This window comes from Lipotes vexillifer, unplaced genomic scaffold, assembly GCF_000442215.2.
Source record: "Lipotes vexillifer unplaced genomic scaffold, Lipotes_vexillifer_v1.1 scaffold1126, whole genome shotgun sequence".
In the NCBI taxonomy this organism is placed as follows: Eukaryota; Metazoa; Chordata; class Mammalia; order Artiodactyla; family Lipotidae; genus Lipotes; species Lipotes vexillifer.
The window spans coordinates 1,598,291-1,624,587 of record NW_006781401.1 but is presented as its reverse complement, the minus strand read 5'-3'; the positions used below and the strand labels follow the sequence as shown (position 1 = coordinate 1,624,587).

General features: G+C 38.1%; 1 protein-coding gene across 1 annotated transcript in view; it reads right to left on the bottom strand.

Moving 5' to 3' along the window:
- UNC79 (unc-79 subunit of NALCN channel complex) overlaps positions 1-26,297 on the bottom strand; it is a gene marked incomplete at its 3' end in the record, with an annotated part of 146,213 nt that overhangs the window by 23,493 nt on the left and 96,423 nt on the right. Inside the window, exons 16-23 of the mRNA XM_007454732.1 lie at positions 16,446-16,636; positions 15,744-15,867; positions 13,602-13,742; positions 11,158-11,379; positions 8,923-9,150; positions 4,765-4,906; positions 1,161-1,240; positions 928-1,076 (exon numbers count right to left, since the gene is read on the bottom strand). Coding sequence (XP_007454794.1) covers positions 928-1,076; positions 1,161-1,240; positions 4,765-4,906; positions 8,923-9,150; positions 11,158-11,379; positions 13,602-13,742; positions 15,744-15,867; positions 16,446-16,636 — 1,277 coding nt within the window. The remainder of the gene's footprint in view (positions 1-927; positions 1,077-1,160; positions 1,241-4,764; positions 4,907-8,922; positions 9,151-11,157; positions 11,380-13,601; positions 13,743-15,743; positions 15,868-16,445; positions 16,637-26,297) is intronic.

Here is a 26,297-nt window from a genome sequence, read left to right as displayed (position 1 = left end):
TAGAAGAAATCAGACAAATATAGATCTAATCCCAACCCTGCCATTAATTAGCTGTGTAACCAAGTGTAAATTTCTTAAGTTCTCTGAACTTTTGTTTCCTCCCAATGCTGGTTGTATTAAATGAAATGATATATAGTACTTAACACATAGTAGGTACTCAAAAAGCTTAAGTTACTGTTATTGTGTGATGAAGGATGATGATGCTTCCAGAGCACAACAGTAAGTCTTATATAAGAAGAATGTCCAAAAAATTGCCCTCATGGAGCTTGCAATTTAGTTGAAGGAGGCAAAGCATATACATATATATATATATATATATATATAAATATACACACACACACACACACACACACACACAGCACTAGTAGAAAACCGTCTCAGGGACAAAAAATTCTGGATTTGGCCAGTAACATATAGCTCTCCCAGTTCTCTAAGGCAGTCTTGTTTGAAAAATGGATGAGCGTCCCTTCGCCAAATCCCTACATTGTCCACCATGGCTTTTGTATCGGGGTGGTACTTTGGGGTAAAAACCTGGGCTACAAAGCCCAAAGGCTGAGGCAGAGATCCCACGGCATCAGCAATCCAAATGGCCTGGGTACATATTTGGTAGAGATCGCTTTAACAACGAAAGTCAGCCCACCTAGAGTACACAATATTCTTAAGCCATCTAACAACTGAAAGGCATAAAATAATCCTTATTTTGCCTTTTCTACTTCTAAAGTACCTAGCAAAGACAATTACTTTTCTTCATATTGACGTACTCAAAAACTAGACTACATAAAAGAAATAAAAGTAGTTCCCACAGGTAATTAGCCTGTGCTGGCTAAGAGAAATAACCCAATGAGTTGGCAAGTCTTATTCTAAAATTGATTTTCACAGATAAAAGCCTAAAATATGAACAAACAAAAAACTACTAGAAAGACATACCTTGCAATCAACACATGATCCTGAATATAGGCTAAAAATTGAGGATGATCTTTTCTAGCACTGTATAAACACTCTCCATGTAGACAGAGGATCTTCAGGCAACTGAGCATATTAAAAAGAATGTCTGGCTCTTCAAACTTGGCCATTTCCTATGCAAAGAACCACAAGTTTACTGAGTTATCTAAAATGGCAATGCTACTAAATATAATATTCAAATATTTCAAAAAATATACCTGGAAAATGGTGTATATTAGTCTCAGCGTTACTGGAAGCTGTTGATAGCAAAACTTTCTTTCAGTATCATTCTTTATTGCTGGGAAGAAATAATTACACAAAGGTTAGCGTAACTCCTTCCCCCCACCGTTCATGAACTGATCAAGACCATAAAACAAAGAGGAGTAAACACAGAAATAGAATATATTAAAAAGTGTTCATGTAATGTGTTTATTTGTTCTCCAAGGTAGCATATATCCTTTCCATGATGTAAGTGCAGGAAACCTTCTAGATTTAGGATCCTCAGCTTCCACCTTCCACTGTGTATTCAGATGTCTTTGATTCCCTGAAGCAACCCCAGCCCAGCGCTATGCTCCTGTGGGCAGCTATTTCTGCTGATACCTGGAAGGGGCTTAGGGCCTGCCGAGTTTGCCCTCCTAACTGAAAGGGAGATAAGCAGGTATTAAAGAGAGATAAAGAGATGCAACTTATATTAGCACCTAAGGAGGGGTTTACCCCATGACTCAAGTGTACACTATTCACACATGCACAGGACTCCCATGTGCAAAAAGGGAGCCTTTTAAAGAAGTTGAGCATATTCAAATCAGAACTACTCATGGTTTTATCTTCTTGTGAGGAGCTCTAAAAAGATCTTTGGGAACTTCCCCGGTGACAAAGTGGTTAAGAATCTGCCTGCCGACGTAGGGGACACGGGTTTGATCCCTGGACCGGGAAGATCTCACATGCCACGGAGCAACTGAGCCCGTGAGCCACCACTGCTGAGCTTACGTGCCACAACTACTGAGCCCACGTGCTGCAACTACTGAAGCCCAAGCACCTAGAGCCCGTGCTCCACAAGAGAAGCCACCGCAGTGAGAAGCCCGTGCACCGCAACGAAGAGTAGCCCCCGCTCGCTGCACCTAGAGAAAGCCCGTGCGCAGCAACAGACCCAATGCAGCCAAAAATAAATAAATAAATAAATATATTACAAATAAGTAAATAAATAAATAAAAAGACCTTTGCCTCTATAGTGTGTAGTGGTGATATATTTTACATGAGGCATGCTAGAGAAAAGAATTCAAAAGTTAACCAGATATAGAAACTAATGTAAAATGTTTTCAAATCACCATTATAAGTTTTGGCAATTCCTAGGATTAGAGACAGTGAGAGTCAAACCCTCTTGCTGTATATACCAGTTTATTGGGGATCTTCCACTCCAATGTATTTTAAATACTTGTTATCAGCACTAAACTCCATTTTGTCTAGCATGAAAGAAATTAACATTTTTAGTGGAGACATCTCTGACTGCTATAAGGAATAGGCACCAGGCCACAAAATGAATAAGAGAGGGAAACCACTGAACATGTGTCAGTAGAGCACCCATCTGTTCTCTGACAGAGGAGCTCAAGACCAACACCTGAAGACCCGCAAAGCAGAAGCAGGGTCAGCATGCTTAGCAGCCAGGAAGGCCGGTCTTGGAAGAAAATTCCTCTTCCCTGAAGAGACAAGTGATAACTGTGTCCTGTAAGACAGCCAAAAGTAAAAGAAGGAAAACAGACCAGAAGCTGTGACCAGAGCCTGAGGGAGATGAATAGAGCAAATGTTTAAATAAGTGTTTACAACAATTAAGCAAAGGAAAGAGTAATTTATAAAAGCAAATTGCTTAATTTTAACCATTGTTCAAATAAAATGTTACATATAAATTAAAATGGTAGTTAACTGATTTGTGTGCTATGTCAGGTTTAAAAATATATATTTACATCTAAAGAGTACAGGTTATTGGATCGTAAGTGAAATCGTTGCTTCCCTTAGGCATCAATGCCTGATAGAAACATGGCCCTGGGATCTAGTCTCAACCCTGCCACTAACTAGTTGTACAATATTTGGGTTTCCAATTCCCAGTCCCCCACCCCCAAATATGCCCAGAATCAGGGGTGAGCAGGTGGAACTCATTTCATTTTGTGTTTCAGCTCCTCAGATGACCCTGATGCTCTATTACAGTTTTGAAATCATGTTAAGCATAAAGCATAAATCAGGGCTTCTCTGGTGGCACAGTGGTTGGGAGTCCGCCTGCCGATGCAGGGGACATGGGTTCATGCCCCGGTCCAGGAGGATCCCACGTGCCGCGGAGCGGCTGGGCCCATGAGCCATGGCCACTGAGCCTGCGCGTCCGGAGCCTGTGCTCCACAACGGGAGAGGCCACAACAGTGAGAGGCCCGCGTACCGCCAAAAAAAAAAAAAAGCATAAATCAGGAATGAACAACTTGTGCTATATGACCATGGGCAAGTTGCTTAACCCATCTTGGATGTACTTTCCTCATCTACAAAGTGAGAAGGCTGACCTAGATCAGCAGGTTTCAGATTCCTTGCTATGAAATCCTTTGTTGAAAGAGAATCTTACTTAGAACTCCAACATAGGAAATAGCGCAAGTCAGAACACTCTGGTTGAAGCAGGGTGGGGAGCCTGGGTCTTTATCATTTGCCCACATGTTCTCACCAATTGCCACCCCGATTAAGGAGGGTCAAAAGGAAACGACACAGAGATTTACAACTCCAAGTACACACTGAAAACCAATGAAGGAGGTTATCTCAGGTGTTCCCTCATCTAAGTTTCAATGGTTCTAAATAGTGTGAGGCAACATATACATCCTCAACTAACTATTTACAAAATCATGCTGAAGCAATGAGTTTCAACCAAGCATTTTGTACTAATGATGTAGTTACCTTGGTCTGATAAGACACCCCGTGACTTGCAATGAGCCCCACAAAACAGTCACTTAATAATGTTTGCTGTCCACCGAAGAAATGATGGAAAGCTTCCCAAACTTTGGTTCTGGGGAGTAGGCTCCCCAGGGGCCAGGTATTCTAACAATTCAGGATAGTGGAAGCAAGAAGATAAAAATTCCCACAGTGTCACAGTGCAGATCCAGAAACCAGGTTTTCTCAGAGGCACGTGGAGTCCCATCCTAAATTCCTGAAACTCCTTCAGAGTTTCAGGAGCTGGAGATGATTCCAGGCCTGCCTGCCATCTTGCTGGTCCCAATTCACCTACATAGAGCCTTTAAGCAAAGGAGAAAGAGGTCACCTCTCTTCCCAGCTCTCAGCAGAGCCAACTAGCCTCAGAATATGACTTGTACAGCTGTTCACGGTGAGCCCATCCAGGGTCACAGCCAAGCCCCTGGGGCTCAGAAGCTGCACGAGCTCAACTTTGGCCACCTCTATCCAAAAACACTGTGCTTTGGCCAAATGCCCTGAGTGGCTTTCAAGAGTGCTGGCAGCCTCCACTTGGGCCCTTCAGCCTTGGTTCACAGCTACCCCTCCACAGAGAACATGATTCCCTATATGTAGAGGTGATGCTTTCACGGACAGGGTAGGTTTTTATCCATAGCAAGCTCCTGCTGCCAGAAATACGCTCAGTGATCTCTCTTCTATGAGAAACACAACCTGGATCTGTTCACTTCCTAATCCTGAGAGAAATGGTTCATGTGCACAAGTCTGTACTGAGGAACCCGAGCCTGAGCTTGCCCAAGCCGATGGCGATCTAAGAAATCCGGGTTCTGAGTGTTAGACCTGTGCAAACTGGGATGTGCACACCTCTCTCCGCATCAGCCAGAGTTCACCTACCAGCAGGTTCCATGGGCTCGGTGCGATTGCCTGGGTTCTCCTCATGCTTAGTTGCTGGATTCTCCTCGTCCTCACCTTCCGGGCCTATAATAAACTCTGGTCTGGACGAAAGGAGGCTATCCTCAAGGCTGTCTGTGGGCTCCTGAAACAAATATGACAAGCAGCCAGATGAGCAGCCCTTTGGGGATGTAAAGAACGGTTCCACTTAGTTCAACAAAGATGGATGAGCGCCTGCTGTGTCCCAGGCCCTGTGCTGAGCCCCAGAGGGCAAACGCATGTGCCTCCATAGAGACTTGAGTTTATTGCCATAATGGTTAAAGGAAATTTGGACCAGCTGTTTTCTGAAATATTTTCATTCCCTTAAAATAAATAAGGAAAAAATCTCAAAAACATTGTTAAATCTTCCCAGGCCTGCTTTCTCATCTCTGCTGTAATCCCTGTGAGCATATCTCACTTGCCAGGTGATTCCAATCCATGCTTATTTTGTTTAACCACAGCACTTAATTAGCAGAGAATAATAAGGGGTTCACACCAATACATTTAGATACAAATACTGGTTGCTGGGGGAAGTCAAATTTTTAGGAGCAAGAAATTTCTATAATATGTGAGTTAAAGAGAGCAAGGTATGGCAACCCAGGTGTCCATCAACAGATGAACAGATAGACAAAATGCATACAGAGGCATATTATTCACCCTTGAAAAGGAAGGAAATTCTGACACATGCTACAACATGAATGGACTTTGAGGACATTATGCTAAGTGAAATAAGCCAGTCAAAAAAGGACAAATTTTCTTTTTTAATGTCTTTATTGGAGTATAATTGCTTTACAGTGTTGTGTTAGTTTCTGCTGTATAACAAAGTGAATCAGCTATATGCATATGTATATCCCCATATCTCCTCCCTCTTGCGTCTCTCTCCCACCCTCTCTATCTCACCCCTCTAGGTGGACACAAAGCACCGAGCTGATCTCCCTGTGCTATGCGGCTGCTTCCCACTAGCTATCTATTTTACATTTGGTAGTGTATATATGTCCATGCCACTCTCTCACTTTGTCTCAGCTTACCCTTCCCCCTCCCCATGTCCTCAAGTCCATTCTCTACGTCTACGTCTTTATTCCTGTCCTGCCGCTAGGTTCTTCAGAACCATTTTGGTTTTTTTTTTTAGATTCCACATATATGTGTTAGCATACAGTATTTGTTTATCTTTTTCTGTCTTACCTCACTCTGTATGACAGACTCTTGGTCCATCCACCTCACTACAAATAACTCAATTTCCTTTCTTTCATGGCTGAGTAATGTTCCACTGTATATATGTACCACATCTTCTTTATCCATTCATCTGTCAATGGACACTTAGGTTGCTTCCATGTCCTGGCTATTGTAAATAGAGCTGCAATGAACACTGTGGTACATGACTCTTTTTGAATTATGGTTTTCTCAGGGTATATGCCCAGTAGTAGGATTGCTAGGTCGTATGGTAGTTCCATTTTTAGTTAAAAAAAGGACAAATATTGGATTATTCCACTTATATAAGGTATCTACAGGAGTCAAACTCATAGAAACAAAAAGTAAAATGGTGGTCTCCAGGGGTTAAGGGGAGGGAGAAATGGGCATTATTGTTTGATGGGTATAGAGTTTCCATTTTGCAAGACAAAAAGATTGGTTGCACAACAATGCGAATATACTTAACACTATATCTGTATGTCTATATATAGATATATAACAAGCTGAAAAATGGGTGAAAAAGAAGATTTAAAGAGTGAGAGAATGTACTAGGAATAGCTACCGTTTAAAATAGCCATCTCTAGTTATCCTCCTATTCCAGTTTTATTCTCTCTTTCAACTCCCACCTTCAAATATCCTCTTCTAAAATCATCCTCTTTTAGGGGAAAGGTTGGGGGAGGGATAAATTAGGAGTTTGGGATTAACATATACACAGTACTATATATAAAATAGGTAATCAACAAGGACCTACTGTATAGCACAGGGAACTGTGCTCAATGATCTGTAATAACCTATATGGGACAAGAATCTGAAAAAGAATGGATATATGTATATGTATAACTGAATCACTTTGCTGTACACCTGAAACTAACACAGCATTGTAAATCAACTATACTCCAATATAAAATAAAAATTAAATTAAAAAAATTTTTAAATAAATAAAATTTTAAAATATCCTCTTTAGCTAACACTTTAACCAGTAATTTGAAGAATTACTTGATAGCCAGCTGAAAGCAAGAAGGAGGTAAAGATTGATGGGATACACAAAGGACACCAAGAAGAAAGAAACCAGTGCTAAGACGGTGTCTGGGAGGGTTCTGAAGAATATCTTTGCCAACTTTGCAGTTTTGCTGAGGCTGGCCCTGTTCTTTGGTCACCCATGAACAAGACACTAAATCAAATTATAAACTGAGTTTCATAAAATTCGATATGGCAAAAAGTTCCCTGCTGCATACACCCAGTTTTCTTCGGCATACACCCAATAACTCACGTATAATTTTCTGTAAATGGAAACATCATCAGCTCCCAAGCCAGAAAACATGGATTTGTCCTCAACTTTTCCATCGCTAAACGCTAACTAAACACCAAGTGCTCTTGATTCTCTTTCCTAAAAATCCGTCAGGTCCACACCTTCTCTTCATCACCACCATCACTGCTTTAGTTAAGGCTCCCCTGTTTCTCCCCTGAGTGACAGCATTACCTTCTGACTAGATACCTGTCCCTGGCCTCCAAATCCTCTAATCTCTCTCCTCCACTGGCAGAATTTCTCAAATTCATCCAATTATATCACCACCCTGATTAAAATTCTTCAGGATTCCCCCATTGTTGCCAAGACAAAATCCTTACCTCTTAGTTTGGCAGACAGAGCCCTTAATAAATGTGACTATAAAACTGAGTCTACCTTTTACTCCTTTGCCATCCTCCTCGCTGCTCTAGCAACGATGAACTACTCGTAGTTTCCTGAGTGTATCATCACCCCCTTTCCTCTGTATCATTCAAACAGAGAGTTTTCTGGGTCTTAACAGTCCTTCTCTCCTATCACCTTCATTTCATTCACTCCACTCCTCCTTCAAATATGCGCTCAGCAGACATCTCCTCCGGGAAGACCTTGCCTATCCCCGTCACACCTCTAACCTAGATTCATCCTCTCTCTGTCCTCCCATAGCTATCTTGTTCATCTCTTTCTCACTATGATCATCGTGAGCATCTTAGGTTTTTCATTTACATAAACATCTTCCTGATTAGGCTCTAAGCTGCGACGATGTTTTCGAACCATCTATTACTGTGACTGCTTTAGACTATATACCATACCCAATGACGGTGTTAAAAGACCTTACTACAGGAACATTATGTTGTGGCAGGTAGGACTAATAAGTTATGTGGGCTGAAAGGTATTTAAAAACTGAAGAAACACTTTACTACATATATACTATACATCCCCAAATACTTTTTTAAAAGAAGTCGCTTTCTACCTAGGCAAACACTAGGGGAAGAGAAAGAGAAGATGGCGAACACCGGCTCAAATGATTCAGGTTCATCTACCTATGATGCTATGTGGGTATTTTGGTGATGTGTGTTTCTTAGATGGAAAATAGGCTAAACAGGGAATAACTAATATATGGAGTAGATAATTCATGGCATATATTAGCTGTTCCCTATTTAAACAATTTTCTTAAAAAGCAGAAAATGAAATGAAAGCTTTATTGGTTGTTGATCAAGTCAACTGGTTTTACACACTGAGGTGACCAAGGAATTTTCAGTGTCCATATCCAATCTACTTACTCAATATTTGATGTCTATATTTTGTAGTATTCATTTTTATCTAAACTTTGTAATATAACTTTGTGATAAAAGTTATTTCAAGAATACCAGTAATACTTTGTATTTATGAAAACTGTATGAACGGATATACTACAACCCTAACTCAAGACTCAAGAATTCTAACTCAAGAATTCTGTGTAATGTAGCTCCATCTCATGTCTCTTTCCAGGAGCCTGAGTTAGCGGAAGGAACAGGGAAACTTTCTTTTAACGCAATCTCACATATAACCCAGCATGGAGCATAAGATAATACTGGAGGAAGACTCCATTGCACCATCTACTGCAGTCTTTATTACCATTAGGCATGGATCATCTCATGTCTTCAACTGCTTACCACCAGCCGGCTTTCTTCTTTGGGAGCCAGTCTCTCCAGGAGCTCACAAGCAAGCTGGTAGCAGAGAATACTAGACTGACATAAGTTACACTCAATTGCTTTTTCTTCCTTCTGGCAGGTGTGGGAGCCCCCCCAGGGGGCTTGGAAGACATTGTTTATAATGGAAATAATGTCCTTTGATAAGCTGTGCTCTAAGCCCATCGTGATCCCATCATCTTGTAACTCCATCTGAAAGATACCAAAAAAAGGCCAAAAAAAAAAAAAAAGAAGAAGGAGTTTGGTCCTTTTGTCCAATATTCCACTGGCACACTAACTGGGGACAATTTTCACTAACTGATGACAATATAAATTATTTAAAGATGATAAGGCTTACAGACCATGAGCATACATTACTTTCCATGGACTCTTCTAAAAAGAATATAAACACAATACAAAGTAATAGGAATTATTTTTTAAATCATGTAGGACATTTAAAAGAGAGTTCTTTTTTAAAGCCATCACTTTGTGAGATTTTACACATTTAAAAAATGCTGTTCCTCACCTAGTGTCCAGATCTTGGTTTCTAAATACCATTATCCACTAAAGGAACCAGGACTGCTTGGGGAAATGGCTGATTCCAGGGTTGGGGCTAGGAAAATATAAAATGAGCCTGGAACATTCTGTCATGTGAGACATTAAGGAAGTGTTCAAAGAATGATGGGAATATGTCAAAAGAACACAGAAGCCAGCTTGAAGGGACTCTCATTGGCCAAATGTGGGATGAAATGAGCCTCAAAATAAATAATCATAGTAACAGCTTTTAGCCCACTGAACAAAAGAATCCATGACTACATTCGGGTATAAGTAGATTAAACAAATAAATATATAAATGGGAGAGGCAGGGAACCTGTTCCTTCAGTAGAATGCCAGCTAATAAATTAAAAGAAATGATGGAATTAGAATATTATCATTTGGTAACCAAGAGAGTAAAAATTGATTCAGGCATGAAACATCCATGGATACTAAAACTAGAAGGTGAAAGTCTGATGAAAAACAGGAAATCTGTCTTAAAGTAGCTCCCTACAAGTTAGTTATTAATTACAAAGGGGAAAATAGTGGCTTTGTAGTAGAGAAATCTGGCAGAAATCACCTTAACCAAGTTATTACCACCAGTAATGGGACATTATCATGTCATGTGCCCCCCCGATATCATGCACTGAAAACAACATAACATCACATCTGTGGTATGACTGACAAAAATGCTTAACTCAAATTGATTCATAAGGAAACATCAGACAAACTCAAATTGAGAAGTATTCGATAAAGTAACTGGACTGTACTATTCAGAAATGTCAAGAATATGAAAGATAAACAAAGATTAAAGAACCAATAAATCAGGACAAATCATTGTAATGAGTGATGCTGGATTGTGTCCTCAGTCAAAAATAACTTTTTACTTTTGCTATAAATATGGTATGACTATTATATCAATTTTTTAAATGAATAATTTCTGTAGGTTTTATAAATAGATAATAATATTATAACAATATTAATTTCCTGATTTTGATAACTGTACTCGGTTATGTAAAAGTATGTCATTTTTTAGAAAATATACTCTGAAGTATTTAAGGATAAAGGGACAACCTGTTTGCAATTTACTTTCAAATGGTTCATTAAAAAATTCTACAATTCATACATACACATAATTAAGAAAGAGAGAGGAGAAATAAATGTGGTAAATGTTGACATCTGGAGAATTTGGGGGAAAGTACTTGGGAATTTTTTGTACTATTCTTGCAACTTTTCTGTGAGTCTGAAATTATTTCAAAATAAAAAGTTAAGAAGAAATGTTCTCCTGACCAAAGCCTTTTTTAAACTTTTCTTTTAAACTTAACTTCAAAAATCAATTTATATAATATATTAAAATCAGCCCATCACTATAGAGTTGTACCTTGCTCTTCCCCAAAACAGCATTACCCAGTTTGTTCACCAAATTTATTCAACAGAATCAATTCTAATGATGCTAGGGTGTTTCTAAAATTCATATCCATTCTCATGTGTCAACATCATTGAAGTTATTCATACAAGTGTTTTTCAGACTCCTTAGGAAATCCCCATAGAAGTTTGTGAAATGTCTTGAGTGATGCTGCATCATTTCAGTAAGTGCGAAGATGCCCAACACATAGAAAGAATCACTATACAATGCTTTCCCTCAATCTTCACCTCTGAACTAAAGGAAGTTCATGCTTCAGCTACCTGCTTCAGGAGAAGATCAAACATGAGGATGAAACAATTTAGATTCATTTCATCATCTTCACAATCAAAGTCAATAGTCCTTCCTCCTTGATGTCCAAAATTCTTGAAAGGACTACGAAATGGACTATGCATAGGACTCCGAAATGGACTCTGAAAAGGACTATGAAATGGACTCAGCATATTGTGCTGAACTCGTCGACCAGGATCAGAGGCAACACTCACCTAGAAGAAAGAACATTAACACACATAAGTGAACTCACAGAAGCTCAAATGGCTGTACAAAATATTTGAGGACTCTGTGTAAGGTATTTCCAGCTGTCACACTGATTTCCTTCCTTAGCCAATGGCGTTAGTACCTCCAAATCCTATGAATCTTCTCAAAACATAAAAATAAGAAATAAAATATCCAAACTTTCTAATTGTCAGGTGAACGAAACATAAGTACCCTGAAGAATGAAGGCAGCTCTCTTTGCCATTATATTTTTCATTCCGTAAAACATTTCCAATTAAACTAAACTGTCTGCATCTACTTAAAACCATAACCTGAAAAATGATAACTTACAGAAGTAAAGCATTGCAAGATCACTTTTAAAATCATTAGCACAGAATCTCAGATTGACATGACTGGTTAAAGAAAAATGGTCTCTGGGTATAATAAGTATTAAACTGTCATGAAAAAACAATATACGTCAAGCCTGCTGTACTGTTTATTCTCCGTTTGCCAACCCAATCCTTCCCCCCAAAAGGCCCTCACTGCCCTTTTCTGCCCTGTTCTATGCCCCAGGATGCCCAGGACTGAGTCTCTCCTGGCCCTCTTGCTGGCTGGCTTCCAGCTGTGTTCAGTTAATGAGAGGCACCAGTGGAAGACCTGAAGCTGAAGGAGCGAGAGGTAGGAGTTATTTCTTCCCACCTCCTGCCTCCTTTGATGCTACATCTTTGGCAGTATCTCCATCCTCTATAGTTCCTCTAGCCAGCCTTTCCTTATAATTTCAGCTCCCAAAAGGCCCAGGAACATTTTCCCTTGCTCCTTCAGCCCTAGGGGTATAAAGGCTTCCTAGTGAACTACTGCTGGCCCCTGGGTGGCTCACCAACCCCATCGCCCCCTTAACCTTTCCCATAACTCTATAGGCAGAGTATCCATTAAAATCTCTTCATTTGAACCATCGGGGATAAATTCTGTAGCAGGACGCTGACTGACATATCTGTACATCATTCTGAAATCATCTCTTTTCTCTTTAAGATCTCTCTAATGATCAGAAACCTCCTTGAACACCATATTTAAAATAAAAAAGAAGAGTACCCCCATTAAGAATCAGAATACCTGGATAATGATAGCGTTATCTATGGCAAATCACTTCAGTTCACTGAACCTCAGGTTAAGTAGTTATAAAATGAGGCTCATGAGCTCTTCCCAACTGCCTCATACAATCTTGTGATGTCATTAAGTGTGAATACGTTACACAGTATAAAGTGCTAATAATGTACTGTAATATGAAAGATTACTGAAGAAATAAATAAAATATAAATGTTTGGCAGCTGGCTCCTATGAGGCAGGTGAGAAAAGAAGTAATGATTTTTTAAAAAGAAAGCACTGAATACAAACTATGATCCCATGATCATGTTATATTCTCATTTTCTAATCCCTAGAGAGCAGGTAGAATGACTGGGGGCCTGCAGTATACAGCCGGGAAAATGTTATGGAGAGGCTTGGCAAGGAGACAGGTGAGAACAGTCCCTGCCTTGGAGAGGCTGATGAGAGTCAACCTCTCCAAAACTGATCATGGTCTGGGAATGTCAGAACAACAGCAGAAACTTTATCAGGTCCTCCATAGAAAAATTATCACAGATGTCCAATAGTTCTGTACACTGTAGACCAGACTATATTTTCTCATCCTCAAAGGTACAAAGGGGTCAATAAAATGGGCTCAGTTAGTTTACAGTGACAACATCACTCACAATCACCCCTAGTTGATCATCTTTTCCCAAAACACAATAGGGAAAAACAAAAAGCAAGCACACAAAAATATCCAAACTCCTCATTCCCAAAGTGAAGCAGTGATCTGCCCACTAGCTGGTAAAGAATTCTTATTCACCAGAAAACAAAACAAAACAAAACAAAACAAAATTGGAATAGTACCCCAAAAGCTCAAGCTACTCTTTTTGGTTTATCGAGGATGAGAGGTAGCTAGCAGAGATGTGTAGGAGAAAAACTCAAAGGAAAATGAAAGCTCAATAACTTACTGATTACAGACTATACCAAACATGTCTTAGAACAGTGTTTTCTGTTATTTAATGTGCTTAAAAGGTTAACAGAGTGAGTGGGATAGGATGAAGAAAGCATTTTCAGAGCAGTTTATGAGGATGTGACTTTAAGGCCCACTATAATTGACAAGAGTTTTCAAAATCTTAACAAGTGAGACAAAAACAATTGTGGCAATAATTACCCTTCGAGCTGCAAGGTTCCCTGCCAGTTCACTGACTCTTGATTTTCTTTGATTTGCCAGTTCTTTAACAGAATTAACTCCATCAGAAAACATACTGATTAATAGTTGAAGTGGAACCATGATGTCTAACTCTGATAATACCTGGGGAAAAAAGGCATATGTCCCCTAAAATATAAACATTAAAACTCAAAAAAACTATGTTTAACATTTTTCCCTAAGGTGACCTATTGAACATAAGGACATTTAGCCTCACACATATTCTATCTGCGGTCATCCTCAATTATTCATGCTAAAAAATTCAAAGCTATCATTGAACATTCCCACTCCTCCACTCCCCACACCCGATAAATCGCCATGTTCTTTCTATTAAAACTTCTAAGTATCTCCTGATGCTGTCCCCTCCTTTCCATACCACTGCTGTTGCCTTAGTTCATCACTTTTCTCCTGAACTAGTATAATCTGTGAGCAATCTTCCTCCAATCCTTCCCCACTCTGACCTGAATGCCCCATCCGACCTTGCTCTCTGGCACAAGCTCAGGTACCCTTCTGTCAAAATCATGTTACTTTATCTGTAATGAATTTTCTAGAAATAGATGCCTCCTTCCTTCAGACAGAATTAATCCATCTGTCTTCTCTGCTTTCTTAAAACTTTGTACATACCTTTATTAGAGCAATTATCACTTTTTATTATATTTGATTATTTGATACTATCTCCCCGCTGTGAGTTCCTTGAAAAAAGGAAGTATGTGGAAAGGATCATTTCTTATCCCATTTTTATCCTACTGCCTATTACTGTGCCTGGTACATAGAAGCTCTATAAATGTTTTTATAATTAATTAATAAATGAGTCAATCCAATCACTATATTGTTCACTCTATTCCCCAAATGGTTAGACCAGAGGTTTAAAACGTCCTTCAACTACAGAGTGCTTTGAAGCACTCTGCCTTCAAAGCAAAATTGTGTCAAAGCCCAGTCTGTAAAACATATAAGCTGTAATTGCTCTAGCTATGGAGAACCTCTATGTTCTGGAGGTTTACAGTCCTGTCTGCTCACCTCCAGATGGCACAGCTAAAGGGTGTATAACTGAATAACTGAGGTGATATCTAGCCATCTGTAGAAGGATGGGCTTTCCTAAAACGGAAATTATCTTATGGAAGTCTACTTGGGGATGAAAAGTTAAAATTCTGAGTGCCAAAAGTGACTTTTTTTTTTTAATCACTTTACTACTTGTCAGTTATGAAAAATATTATTCTTTAGTTTACAACCCAGAAAGGCATCTCCAGAACTTGAAAAGCCTTTGGGATCACATCCTTCCATGATACAGAAATGTATCTGCATCCATAGCTAATCTAAATATTGACTCTGTCCTCCTTTTCTGAAATTGTCCAAATTTTATAACAGGAATTCAACTCAATTTAATAAATTTTTAAGAATGTACACTAAATAACAAAGCATGTGCCAGATGCTGAGAGGAAAGGATGAGGGAGTTATAAATTCAAAACTGAAAAAGACCTGGACCCTGCACTCCAGGCATTTGTAATCAGGAAAAGAGATAAACGTTAACTATAATATTAAACAGAAATACAGTTTACACAGAGAACCTATATGAATACTGGGGGAAGGAATAATGAATTCTAATGGGAGGATAAGGGTGTGACATAGGAGAAAATTTCATAGATAATTTTGGAGCTGAATTTTAAAGAATAAGCTAGAGTTCACATATGGAGACAGGAAATGAAGTCATTCCAGGCTGAGGGAATAGCATGAACTACTCCCTAAATCAGTAACTTTCAACCTTTCCAAGTAAAGGACCTATTTAATATCAAGAAATTTATCAGAATCCCACAAGACAGCTGTTACACTTTTAGTATCTATTGATAGAAAAAATATAAGAACCAAAAGCTACTATGAATTCAGTAATAGTATTGCACAAATTTGTATTTTATTAACCACAACTATAGCTAATATATTTGGAATATATCTATTTGTCTATGCATATGAGTTACTAGTCTACAGATAGTCCTGAGCAAACATACGTGTTTAAGGATTCTTTGCAATAACTCTCTGCCCCTCTACCCAAGGAGCTAAAGTTCATATGCTAAAAACTATTGCCCCAAATGATCAAAAGTATCATATACTTACATGAAGCCACAGTAAAGCTTGTTCCTGCACAGAGGAAGGGTATCCTGTGAACCGACAACTAATAAAGCCAAACATCTCTTCCATTGAAAAAGGTAGAGGACAAAGCTCAATGTCAAACATTTTGCTGAAAAGCAGAGCAACAAAAATAAATGATCAGTGGGCATATAGTAGGGTCTACTGTTGCATTTCCATCTATATCTTATTTGGAGAGCCAAACAGTTTAGTCTGTGTTCTGAACTATTAGCATGTTTCATTTTACTGAAAAAGCTTATGTCGTTGGAATAGATATAAATAATTCATACAGTTATTAATAACATTGGGGTTCATACTCATATCAGGTTTAACAGAAGGAATTGCAATTCTAGGGAATTTCACTTCTAGGGAATTGCTCCCCAGCATCTAAAAACATTGTCCCTTTGTACTTTTCCCACTTTATCCAAATCATAATTACATTTGAAAACAAACAATATTGTGTATCTTTTTATTATCCCATAAGAACGAAATCCTTTCTGAAAAATTACACATCATCTTAGCACAATTTATAGCAACTATTTCATTTTGAACCTTCCAATTTTTCTATAGGATCATTTAAAAGTAAATGAGATTATATAAAATGCTTAGCACAGTGCCTGGCACACAGTACATGCTCAATAAATGTTAAATATCATAATTAACGGTGACTTCATTAAACTACTTACCCACCTTAATACTTCCCTGAATTCTTTTAACTGATTATCTGGGACTTCTGTTCTGATGGCTTCCAGCCATTCTGGCATGATACACTCCCACACGGACTGACTGATCACATTGTAGGGAATCAGGCAGAGGATTCGGTTGAGACCTTCCTTCAACTGAGTCACTGTGCTACAGGACTTATCCCAGTATCCACCAACCTGATGGCATTTCCACAGCCACAGGGGAAAAGAACAAAGTGCACTTGTTACATTTATACTCAAGGAAATACTAAATGAAATGGGTACAAAGACCACTACCCATTACATCTGAAACCTGGGCCAAGTATATTGAGTAAGATTTGGAAAAAACTACAAACCACCAGGATCCCTTAGTAACCAAAAAGAAACCATAGTTACAAATAGGTCCAAATATTGATCACAGACTGAATTTGAACTATTCTACTGCAGACTTCTCAAATCACACATGAATTAAAATTCCAATGGTTTATTCCTATTAGGGTGAACAGGCTATTGGAGCATTTTTTCTAAGGTTTGACAAACCCACTGCAAATATGTGCAGTTATACCTGTGTTTCAAAGGAACACAGATTTCTACTACTGTACACTTTGTATCGAAGATTTTTCATTCTGGAAAACGAAGTGACAGAGAGTACTTTTTTCCCTATGCTGCATATTCTGCCACAATTTTTTCCCTAAGAATGTTCTAAGGCTGGTTGAATCCATGACTTTTTTAAAAGCTATATTTTTTTACTAAATAAGATAGTATATTAATTTTCTAATGCAGAAAAACTTAAAATTACAAATTGAGGTTCTGTTTGTAATTCCGATTTTAAATAAAGATCCTATATTACTATTATACGTATCAAAGTAACAAAGGGCTGACTGGCCCTAGATCTTTACTATATAACACAAGATTTGTGGGAAAATATGTTATTTTTTTCCTTCCAGTTTTATTGAGTTATAATTGCCATGCAGCATTGTATAAGTTTAAAGTGTACTGTACACCATAATGATTTGACTTACATACATCGTGAAACGATTACCACAATAAGTTTAGTGAACATCCGTCACTATAGATACGAAATGAAAGAAATAGAAAGATATTTTTCCCTTGTGATGAGAACTTTTAGGATTTATTCTCTTAACAACTTTCACATGTAACATACAGCAATGTTCATTATATTTATCATGTTCTTACATTATATCCCTGGTACTTATTTATCTTATAACTGGAATTTTGTACCTTTTAGCTGCCTTCATCTAATTCCCCTTTCCCCCACTCCCCACCTCTGGTAACCACAAATCTGATCTCTTTTTCTATGAGTTTGTTTGTTCGTTTTTGAAGTATGATTGACCTAGAGCACCATATCAGTCCCTGTTACACGACATAGTGATTTGGTATTTCTATATATTTCAAAATGATCACCCTAATAAGTCTAGTTATCATCTGTCACCATATCAAGATATTACATAGTTATTGACTATATTCCCCACACTGTACATTTCATACCTGTGACTCATTCATTTTGCAACTGGAAGTTTATACCTCATAATCTCCCTCACCTATTTCTCTCTTCCCCCTAACTCTCCTGCCCTCTGGGAACCACCTGTTTCTTCTTTGTATCTACAACTCTGTTTCTGTTTTGTTATGTTTATCCATTTGTTTTGTATTTTTAGATTCCACAAATACGTGAAATCACACAATATTTGTCTTTCTCTATCTGACTGATTTCACTTAGCATAATGCCCTGTAGGTTCATCCATGTTGTCACAAAAGGCAAGATTTCATCCTTTTTTATGGTTGAGTAATATTCCATTATATATGTACCACTTCTTCTTTATCCATTCATCTATTGATGGACACTTAGGTTGCTTCCATATCTTGTCTATCATAAATAATGCTGCAATGAACATAGGGATGCATGTATCTTTTCTAATTAGTGTTTTTGTTTTCTTTGGACAAATACCCAAGTGGAGTTGCTGGATCATACGGTAGCTCTATTTTTAATTTTTTTGAGGAACCTCCATACTGTTCTCCATAGTGGCTGCATCAATTTACATTCCCACCAACAGTGCAAGAGGGTACCCTTTTCTCCACATCCTCACCAACACTTGCTATTTGTCATCTTTTTGATAACAGCCATTCTGACAGGTGTGAGGTGATATCTCATTGTGGTTTTGATTTGCATTTCCTGATCATTAGTGATGTTGAGCATCTTTTCATGTGCCTATTGGCCATTTGTATGTCTTCTTTGGAAAAATGTCTATTCAGGTCCTCTGGTCAATTTTAATCAGATTTTTTTATAAGAGTTGTATGAGTACTTTGTACATTTTGGATATTAACCCCTTATCATATATATCATTTACAAATAGCTCCTCCCATTCAGTACGTGGTCTTTTCCTTTTGTGAATGTTTCCTTTGCTGTGCAAAAGCTTTTTAGTTTGATGTAGTCCCATTTGCTTATTTTTGCTTTTGTTTCCCTTGCTTGAGGGGACATGTCTAAAAAATATTGCTAAGACTGATGTCAAAGAGCATACTGCCTATGTTTTCCTCTAGACATTTTATGGTTTCAGGTCTTACGTTTAAGTCTTTAATCCATTTTAAATTTATTTTTGTATACTGTGCGAGAAAGTAGTCCAGTTTGATTCTTTTGCATGTCTAGTTTTCCCAACACCATTTATTGAAGAGGCTGTCTTTTCCCCATTGTACATTCTTGCCTCCTTGGTCATAGATTAATTGCCCAAAAACTATCTTATTTTAAATGAATCCAATTTTAAATATTTAATTGTTATATCTAGAATTCCACATTATTCAAAACAAATAAACTCCATTTAAAGTTGAAATAACTATTTGGTATCATATTGGCCAACACGCTAGATGATTGACCAGACATTTTCAGGAAGTGACTATATTTCTGGGGTTGTTGTTAGTTACATAGACTCAGAAGAGCTACCACTGATAATGTTGCAATTGTGGAATGTATCATTACTGAGGTCCCTTTGGCTATTTAATTTATGGTTAAGCCATATAAAGGCCTATTGGTTTTGGGTCACATTTTGGAACAGGTATCCTTATGGAGATACTAAATTGTCAGTGACCAGACAATGGATCCTTTGATTTGGAAAAGTTTTTATGTTTAAAAGGATTTTAGAGAGTTCTCACCCTAAATAAATGTCCTCTTACCAATGGGGAAGGATCAGATTGACAGAAGCACACTGAAAAAGGATCACAGTTAGCCTAAAAGGCTCCCTTAACAAAACTGAAGAACAGAAATCTGATTTAGAAAAATAAAATCCACACCCACCATAAACCTCCCCCCTCCATGACCTCCCTCCTACGAATGACCCAGCTGGAGGTTGACATTCAGAGCCTGGTAGGAGCCATTATAAAGGCCTTCCCTCAGAAGTTTAATTGCGCTAAAATGAAATGATCTACTTGGAGAAAAGGAATACATCTTAAAACCTTTGTCACACAATTTATAAAAAATATTGCAAAGGCACACAGCTCTAAATCTACAAATCTCAGATCATAGGAGTCTTTTGTTTTCTACTTTAGTTGAAAATCTCGTTTCTGATATAAAGAGGTGACTTCAAAGTAATGTGGTTGCATGGGCAGGCCAGCTCCTTAATGTTATTATTGAGGCTGTCATCTAATTCTTTGAAGAATTAAAAATAAGTGGCCTTGCCTTACTAATGGAATATTTACAAAAACTAAACTGTGGCTCTAGAAGAATCCCAAAGCTCATCCATCTTTCTTACCAGTCCCAAAGCCTCCCCTATTCATCTCAAAATGCTTGCAGATACTGTAAAAAGTCAGGACATTGGAAAAGGGACTGCCCTGCCCTTCAGAAGAAGAAACACTTAAATAGCAATTGTCTTAGGCCCAGCCTGCTCAGACAGGCTCCTCTGAGTCCTCTTCTCAACTAAGGCCTCACCTTGGACCTGTTAAAAACTTCAGACTCTCAACACAAATAATTTTGTCCACCTCCCATGAACTTCCTCAAAATGCCTGCTTGTAAAAGCTCACCGCTGCCAAGAAAATTTATTGTTTGTCCCAGTCAAAACCTGTTAAGAGACAAATATGCCCTTGAAAACCCTCTTAGATTGTTATCTTACAAGCTTGCATCCTTTCTCTCCCTCTTTGACATTTAAATCTTCCACCACCCAGCACTATCTTCTCAAGGACTTGAGAATCATCTCTTTAAAATGCAAATGTTCAAGGATATAAATGTGGCTCTCTAAGGGGTGCCTTGCTCTTATTTGTACTATTGCCTCCTCTCATAAAATAGGAGAAATTTATTTCTCCTCCTGATAAGCATCACTTAACACTCCCATTAACAAACCTCCAATGCCTTTTTCCTTAGCACACTCCAGCCTTTAAAAAGTAACTTCTTAATCAACTAAAACAACTGTCTTAGGCTGAATCACAGCCTCTATCAGATTATATATGAGGGCAAATAAAAAGCTCTTAAGGGTCTCCCCCTACAAATATTGCTTAAAAACTTTAACCCCTATATTGAACAGATTAACCAACAACTTGGTCCATTTGCTAGAAACATAATTTGAATAATAGTGAGGCAAAGATGAAAACCAGATCTTATATAAACTAGTGAGGTTTGTATTAGGTCTGTATTTTCTATAAGGTCTGTATTTGTGTCTGCCTGTATGTTTATATATGTATGGTATGTATATGTGGTATTTTCTTCCTCTGGATGGTTTTGCCAAATTAATTTATAAAACACCTTAAAAGATCTGTTTTCTAAATGGGCTTTAAAAAAATAAAAGCTTTTAAAAATTAAATATTCCTCCAGTCCCTCCCATCAGGAAACTTGCACAAGCCTCTTAGATAGCCTCATCCACCAGAGGGCAGACAGCAGAAGCAAGAAGAATTACAATCCTGCAGCCTGTGGAACAAAAACCACATTCACAGAAAGATAGACAAGATGCAAAGGCAGAGGGCTATGTACCAGATGAAGGAACAAGATAAAACCCCAGAAAAACAACTAAATGAAGTGGAGATAGGCAACCTTCCAGAAAAAGAATTCAGAATAATGATAGTGAAGATGATCCAGGACCTCGGAAAAACAATGGAGGCAAATATCGAGAAGATGTAAGAAATGTTTAACAAAGACCTAGAAGAATTAAAGAACAAGCAAACAGAGATGAACAATACAATAACTGAAATGAAAACTACAGTAGAAGGGATCAATAGCAGAATAACTGAGGCAGAAGAACGGATAAGTGACCTGGAAGATAAAATAGTGGAATTCACTGCTGTGGAACAGAATAAAGAAAAAAGAATGAAAAGAAATGAAGACAACCTAAGAGACCTCTGGGACAACATTCAACACAGCTACATTCGCATTAAAGGGGTCCCAGAAGGAGAAGAGAGAGAGAAAGGACCCGAGAAAATATTTGAAGAGATTGTTGTCGAAAACTTCCCTAACATGGGAAAGGAAATAGCCACCCAAGTCCACGAAGCGCAGAGAGTCCCACACAGGATAAACCCAAGGAGAAACACGCCAAGACACATAATAATCAAATTGGCAAAAGTTAAAGACAAAGCAGCAAGAGAAAAATGACAAATAACATACAAGGGAACTCCCATAAGGTTAACAGCTGATTTCTCAGCAGAAACTCTACAAGCCAGAAGGGAATGGCATGATATACTTAAAGTGTTGAAAGGGAAGAACTTACAACCAAGATTACTCTACTGGGCAAGGATCTCATTCAGATTCAATGGAGAAATCAAAAGCTTTACAGACAAGCAAAAGCTAAGAGAATTCAGCACCACAAAACCAGCTCTACAACAAATGCTAAATGCTCCCACCAAAAGACACAGATTGGCTGAATGGATACAAAAACAAGACCCATATATATGCTGTCTACAAGAGATCCACCTCAGACCTAGGGACACATACAGACTGAAAGTGAGGGGATGGAAAAAGATATTCCATGCAAATGGAAACCAAAAGGAAGCTGGAGTAGCAATACTCCTATCAGATAAAATAGACTTTAAAATAAAGAATGTTACAAGAGACAAGGAAGGACACTACATAATGATCAAGGGATCAATCCAAGAAGAAGATATAACAATTATAAATATATATGCCCCCAACATAGGAGCACTTCAATACATAAGGCAACTGCTAACAGCTATAACACAGGAAATCGACAGTAACAAAATAATAGTGGGGGACTTTAACACCTCACTTACACCAACGGACAGATCATCCAAAATGAAAATAAATAAGGAAACAGAAGCTTTAAATGACACAAGAGACCAGATAGATTTAATTGATATTTATAGGACATTCCATCCAACAACAGCAGATTACACTTTCTTCTCAAGTGTCCATGGAACATTCTCCAGGACAGATCACATCTTGGGTCACAAATCAAGCCTCAGTAAATTTAAGAAAATTGAAATCATATCAAGCATCTTTTCTGACTACAACGCTATGAGATTAGAAATGAGTTACAGGGAAAAAAAGTAAAAAACACAAACACATGGAGGCTAAACAATACGTTACTAAATAACCAAGAGATCACTGAAGAAATCAAAGAGGAAATCAAAAAATACCTAGAGACACATGACAATGAAAACACGACGATCCAAAACAAACGGGATGTGGCAAAAGCAGTTCTAAGAGGGAAGTTTATAGCTATACAAGCCTACGTCAGGAAACAAGAAAAATCTCAAATAATCTAACCTTACACCTAAAGGAACTAGAGAAAGAAGAACAAACAAAACCCAAAGTTAGCAGAAGGAAAGAAATCATAAAGATCAGAGTGGAAATAAATGAAATAGAAACAAAGAAAACAACAGCAAAGATCAATAAAACTAAAAGAAAAAAAAATTTTAATATTCCCAAAACTCTCAGAAATATAAGAAGCAACCCAAATGTTTTTCAAGTTCATGTGATTTTGAAACTGAGCAGAACCTTGAGCCCCGACCCCACCCCCAAGTACAAAGGCCCCTCTATATCCCCTGCCTCTTGTTTGTAGAAAAGCTGAAGTCTCCCAGGCCTCCCTGAGTCACCAAAAAGCAGGCTCGAGCAGCTAATGATTAGGACTAGAGAGTCACAGAATCTTTCAGTGTCTAGTGCACATTCCTGAGCTGTTTTAGAGATACTATAACTGCCACCAGAGGGAAAAAGCTGACTGCATGATGACCAGACTGCAGCCATGACATAAGGTGCTCCACTTGAGCAGTACTGAATCTATGGCTAGCACATTTCTAAGAACTGGCCTCAAAAGAATGGGATTAACATTATTGCTCATAATAATCTATATCTTTGTGGGCATCAAAATAATTGTAGGTTGCTCTGCCCATATATACAAGTGGGCAACTAAAATTGTCAGCAAAGAAATGCTACAGACCCATGTTGACATCTTTCACTCTGAGAATACAGTGCCCTGTGTCAGCATGAAGAAGTTACAGAGAACAGACCTTCACCCCTAATCCCACAGAAATGGAATGATGTCTGAAAAGTGGGGCTTTGTAAGCAGCTCTTTTGCCCCTTTCCTGTTTGCCTATTTCTGTTCCCCTCAAACCTTATAGGAACGAGATCACTAGACAATTTACCGTAACTCCTGACTTATGCTCTCCTGAGTGCACACCATGCCTCGCCTAACCTGTGGATTCTTTTCCTGGATTAAAAGAAGCAAGAATGAAGAATTAAGGAGTTAAAGAATAACTAGCTCTCTACCCCCAGCAGCCCCCTTAGCAATCCTGCAGGCAGATCACACAGGCAATAGAACATCTGAAGAAAGAGTCAGCCAGTCTGCACCCAATGGGGAATGATGCAGAACCCAACTTCCTGCCTCAATGATTCACTGAGATTCTTTCCCCTTTTTCCTTTTAAAAACTGTCATGGGGCTTCCCTGGTGGTGCAGTGGTTGAGAGTCCGCCTGCTGATGCAGGGGACACGGGTTCATGCCCCGGTCTGGGAAGATCCCACATGCCGTGGAGCGGCTACGCCCGTGAGCCATGGCTGCTGAGCCTGCACGCCCGGAGCCTGTGCTCCGCAACAGGAGAGGCCACAACAGTGAGAGGCCCGCTTACCGCAAAAAAAAAAAAAAAAAAAAAAAACTGTCATGGCTGAGCACAATCTTCTGACTTGGTCTTGGGACATGAGTTCACCTTCTCTCCAGATTGCTGGCTTTTCTAACTAAAGCAACTTTCCTTTCTGCGAATACTTGCCTCTCAAGTATTGGTTTTTGAGAAGTGAGCAGCCAAATCTGAGTTCAGTAACAATTTGTGTAAATCTTTGATAAATAAGACTATTTTAATATTGTTGGTTTAATAAAAACAGCTGCATCTTCTGAGTCATCAGCACTGAGTATTATATGAGCATACATTTTTATTCTACGTGGGTTTACTAGTCAAATAAGCTAATATATTTACTTGAGGTTTAAGATTATAAAATTTATAGATTCCATTTTAATCAAATTAAATTATTATTATGACAAACTTTATTTCAACAGTAATTGTGTATTATAATATGTCTTCTTAGAAGTAGGTTCCAAAATCTTTTTGGTAACCTGAAACTAAATTTATATTGAGTTAAATAACAGATATTCATTGAATATCTAGATCATTTCTAAATAAGATAAAACATCAAAACATTAACTACTGAATATAAGTTTAATTTTATCTACTTGTGGCTTCTTATTTTTACAGAGAGCTAAAGCTGTTTGGATCTGTTAATAAATGTGTTCATTTTGCCATTCTAAGAAATTATACTATGAAGAAGCATATCCTCTAGAAGTTATGAGATGGTATAATCATAAAATCTGCTAGTATGCTACAAAATGCTGGTATGTTACAAGCAATTCACAATTGTTTATTTCCTGGTCTTCGTGGAAAAATAGAGGTTATTAAGTGTTGAAAATTATAATCAATATATAAATGAAGCTTCTAGAAATAATAAGGATGAAGGAAAAACCTCTTTATGCAAAATATTCAAGGAATGAGGGGTGTTCTTGTCAAGGGAAAAGATTGTAATTCTGTCCTAAGGTATCAATAGTGGGTTAGAGGTTGTGTGAAGGCTTTCAGATGAGAAAGAGGAAAGTGAAGGACAAAAACCTGAATGAAAATATGAAGTTGAAAAGGAACTGTGTGTGGGGAGGGGAGGAACATGTCTTCATCATGTCCTCAATTATTTAAAAGAACCGAGTCTTCTCAATTTTAAATTATGTTAGATCCCATATTTACTTTTGATATCTGTATTGCCATTTTGGTTAAATGGATAACTAAGTATTATTTCATAGTGACCTGTCATCCTGGTTAATTAAGTGTCCAAACCTTTTGACATTTTGACAACTTTTGATATTTTGCTTCCCCAGATCAAATCCTTATGCTCTCTTCGGCGGTACATATACCAAAATCAAATCCTAAATAAAATCCTGATCTCAAATTGACTTTGAGACTTCTGAGAGGGCCTCTGGAAAACCTCAAAGGATTTGTTCTCTCCTAGTAAAAAGAGATGTTAAACTAATTAGGTCTATTTAATATGTTGAACTGCATGAAAATCATGGTCAAATAAGAAGAGATTCTTAACCTTCCCTAGCTTATATCTGTATAGGTAAACGTTTTTAACATAAATATTCCAGGAATTAGATGTAATTTCTAAAAATCTGTCAATGCCTTTTTTGTTCACTATTATATTCTTATGCTATTTTGCCTGATAGTATACAATAATGGCATAATTTTATCATCATAATTCCAGTTGCTCTCATCAGATTTTTTTTTTTTTTTTTTTTTGGATTACGCGGGCCTCTCACTGTTGTGGCCTCTCCCGTTGAGGAGCACAGGCTCCGGACGCGCAGGCTCAGCGGCCATGGCTCACGGGCCT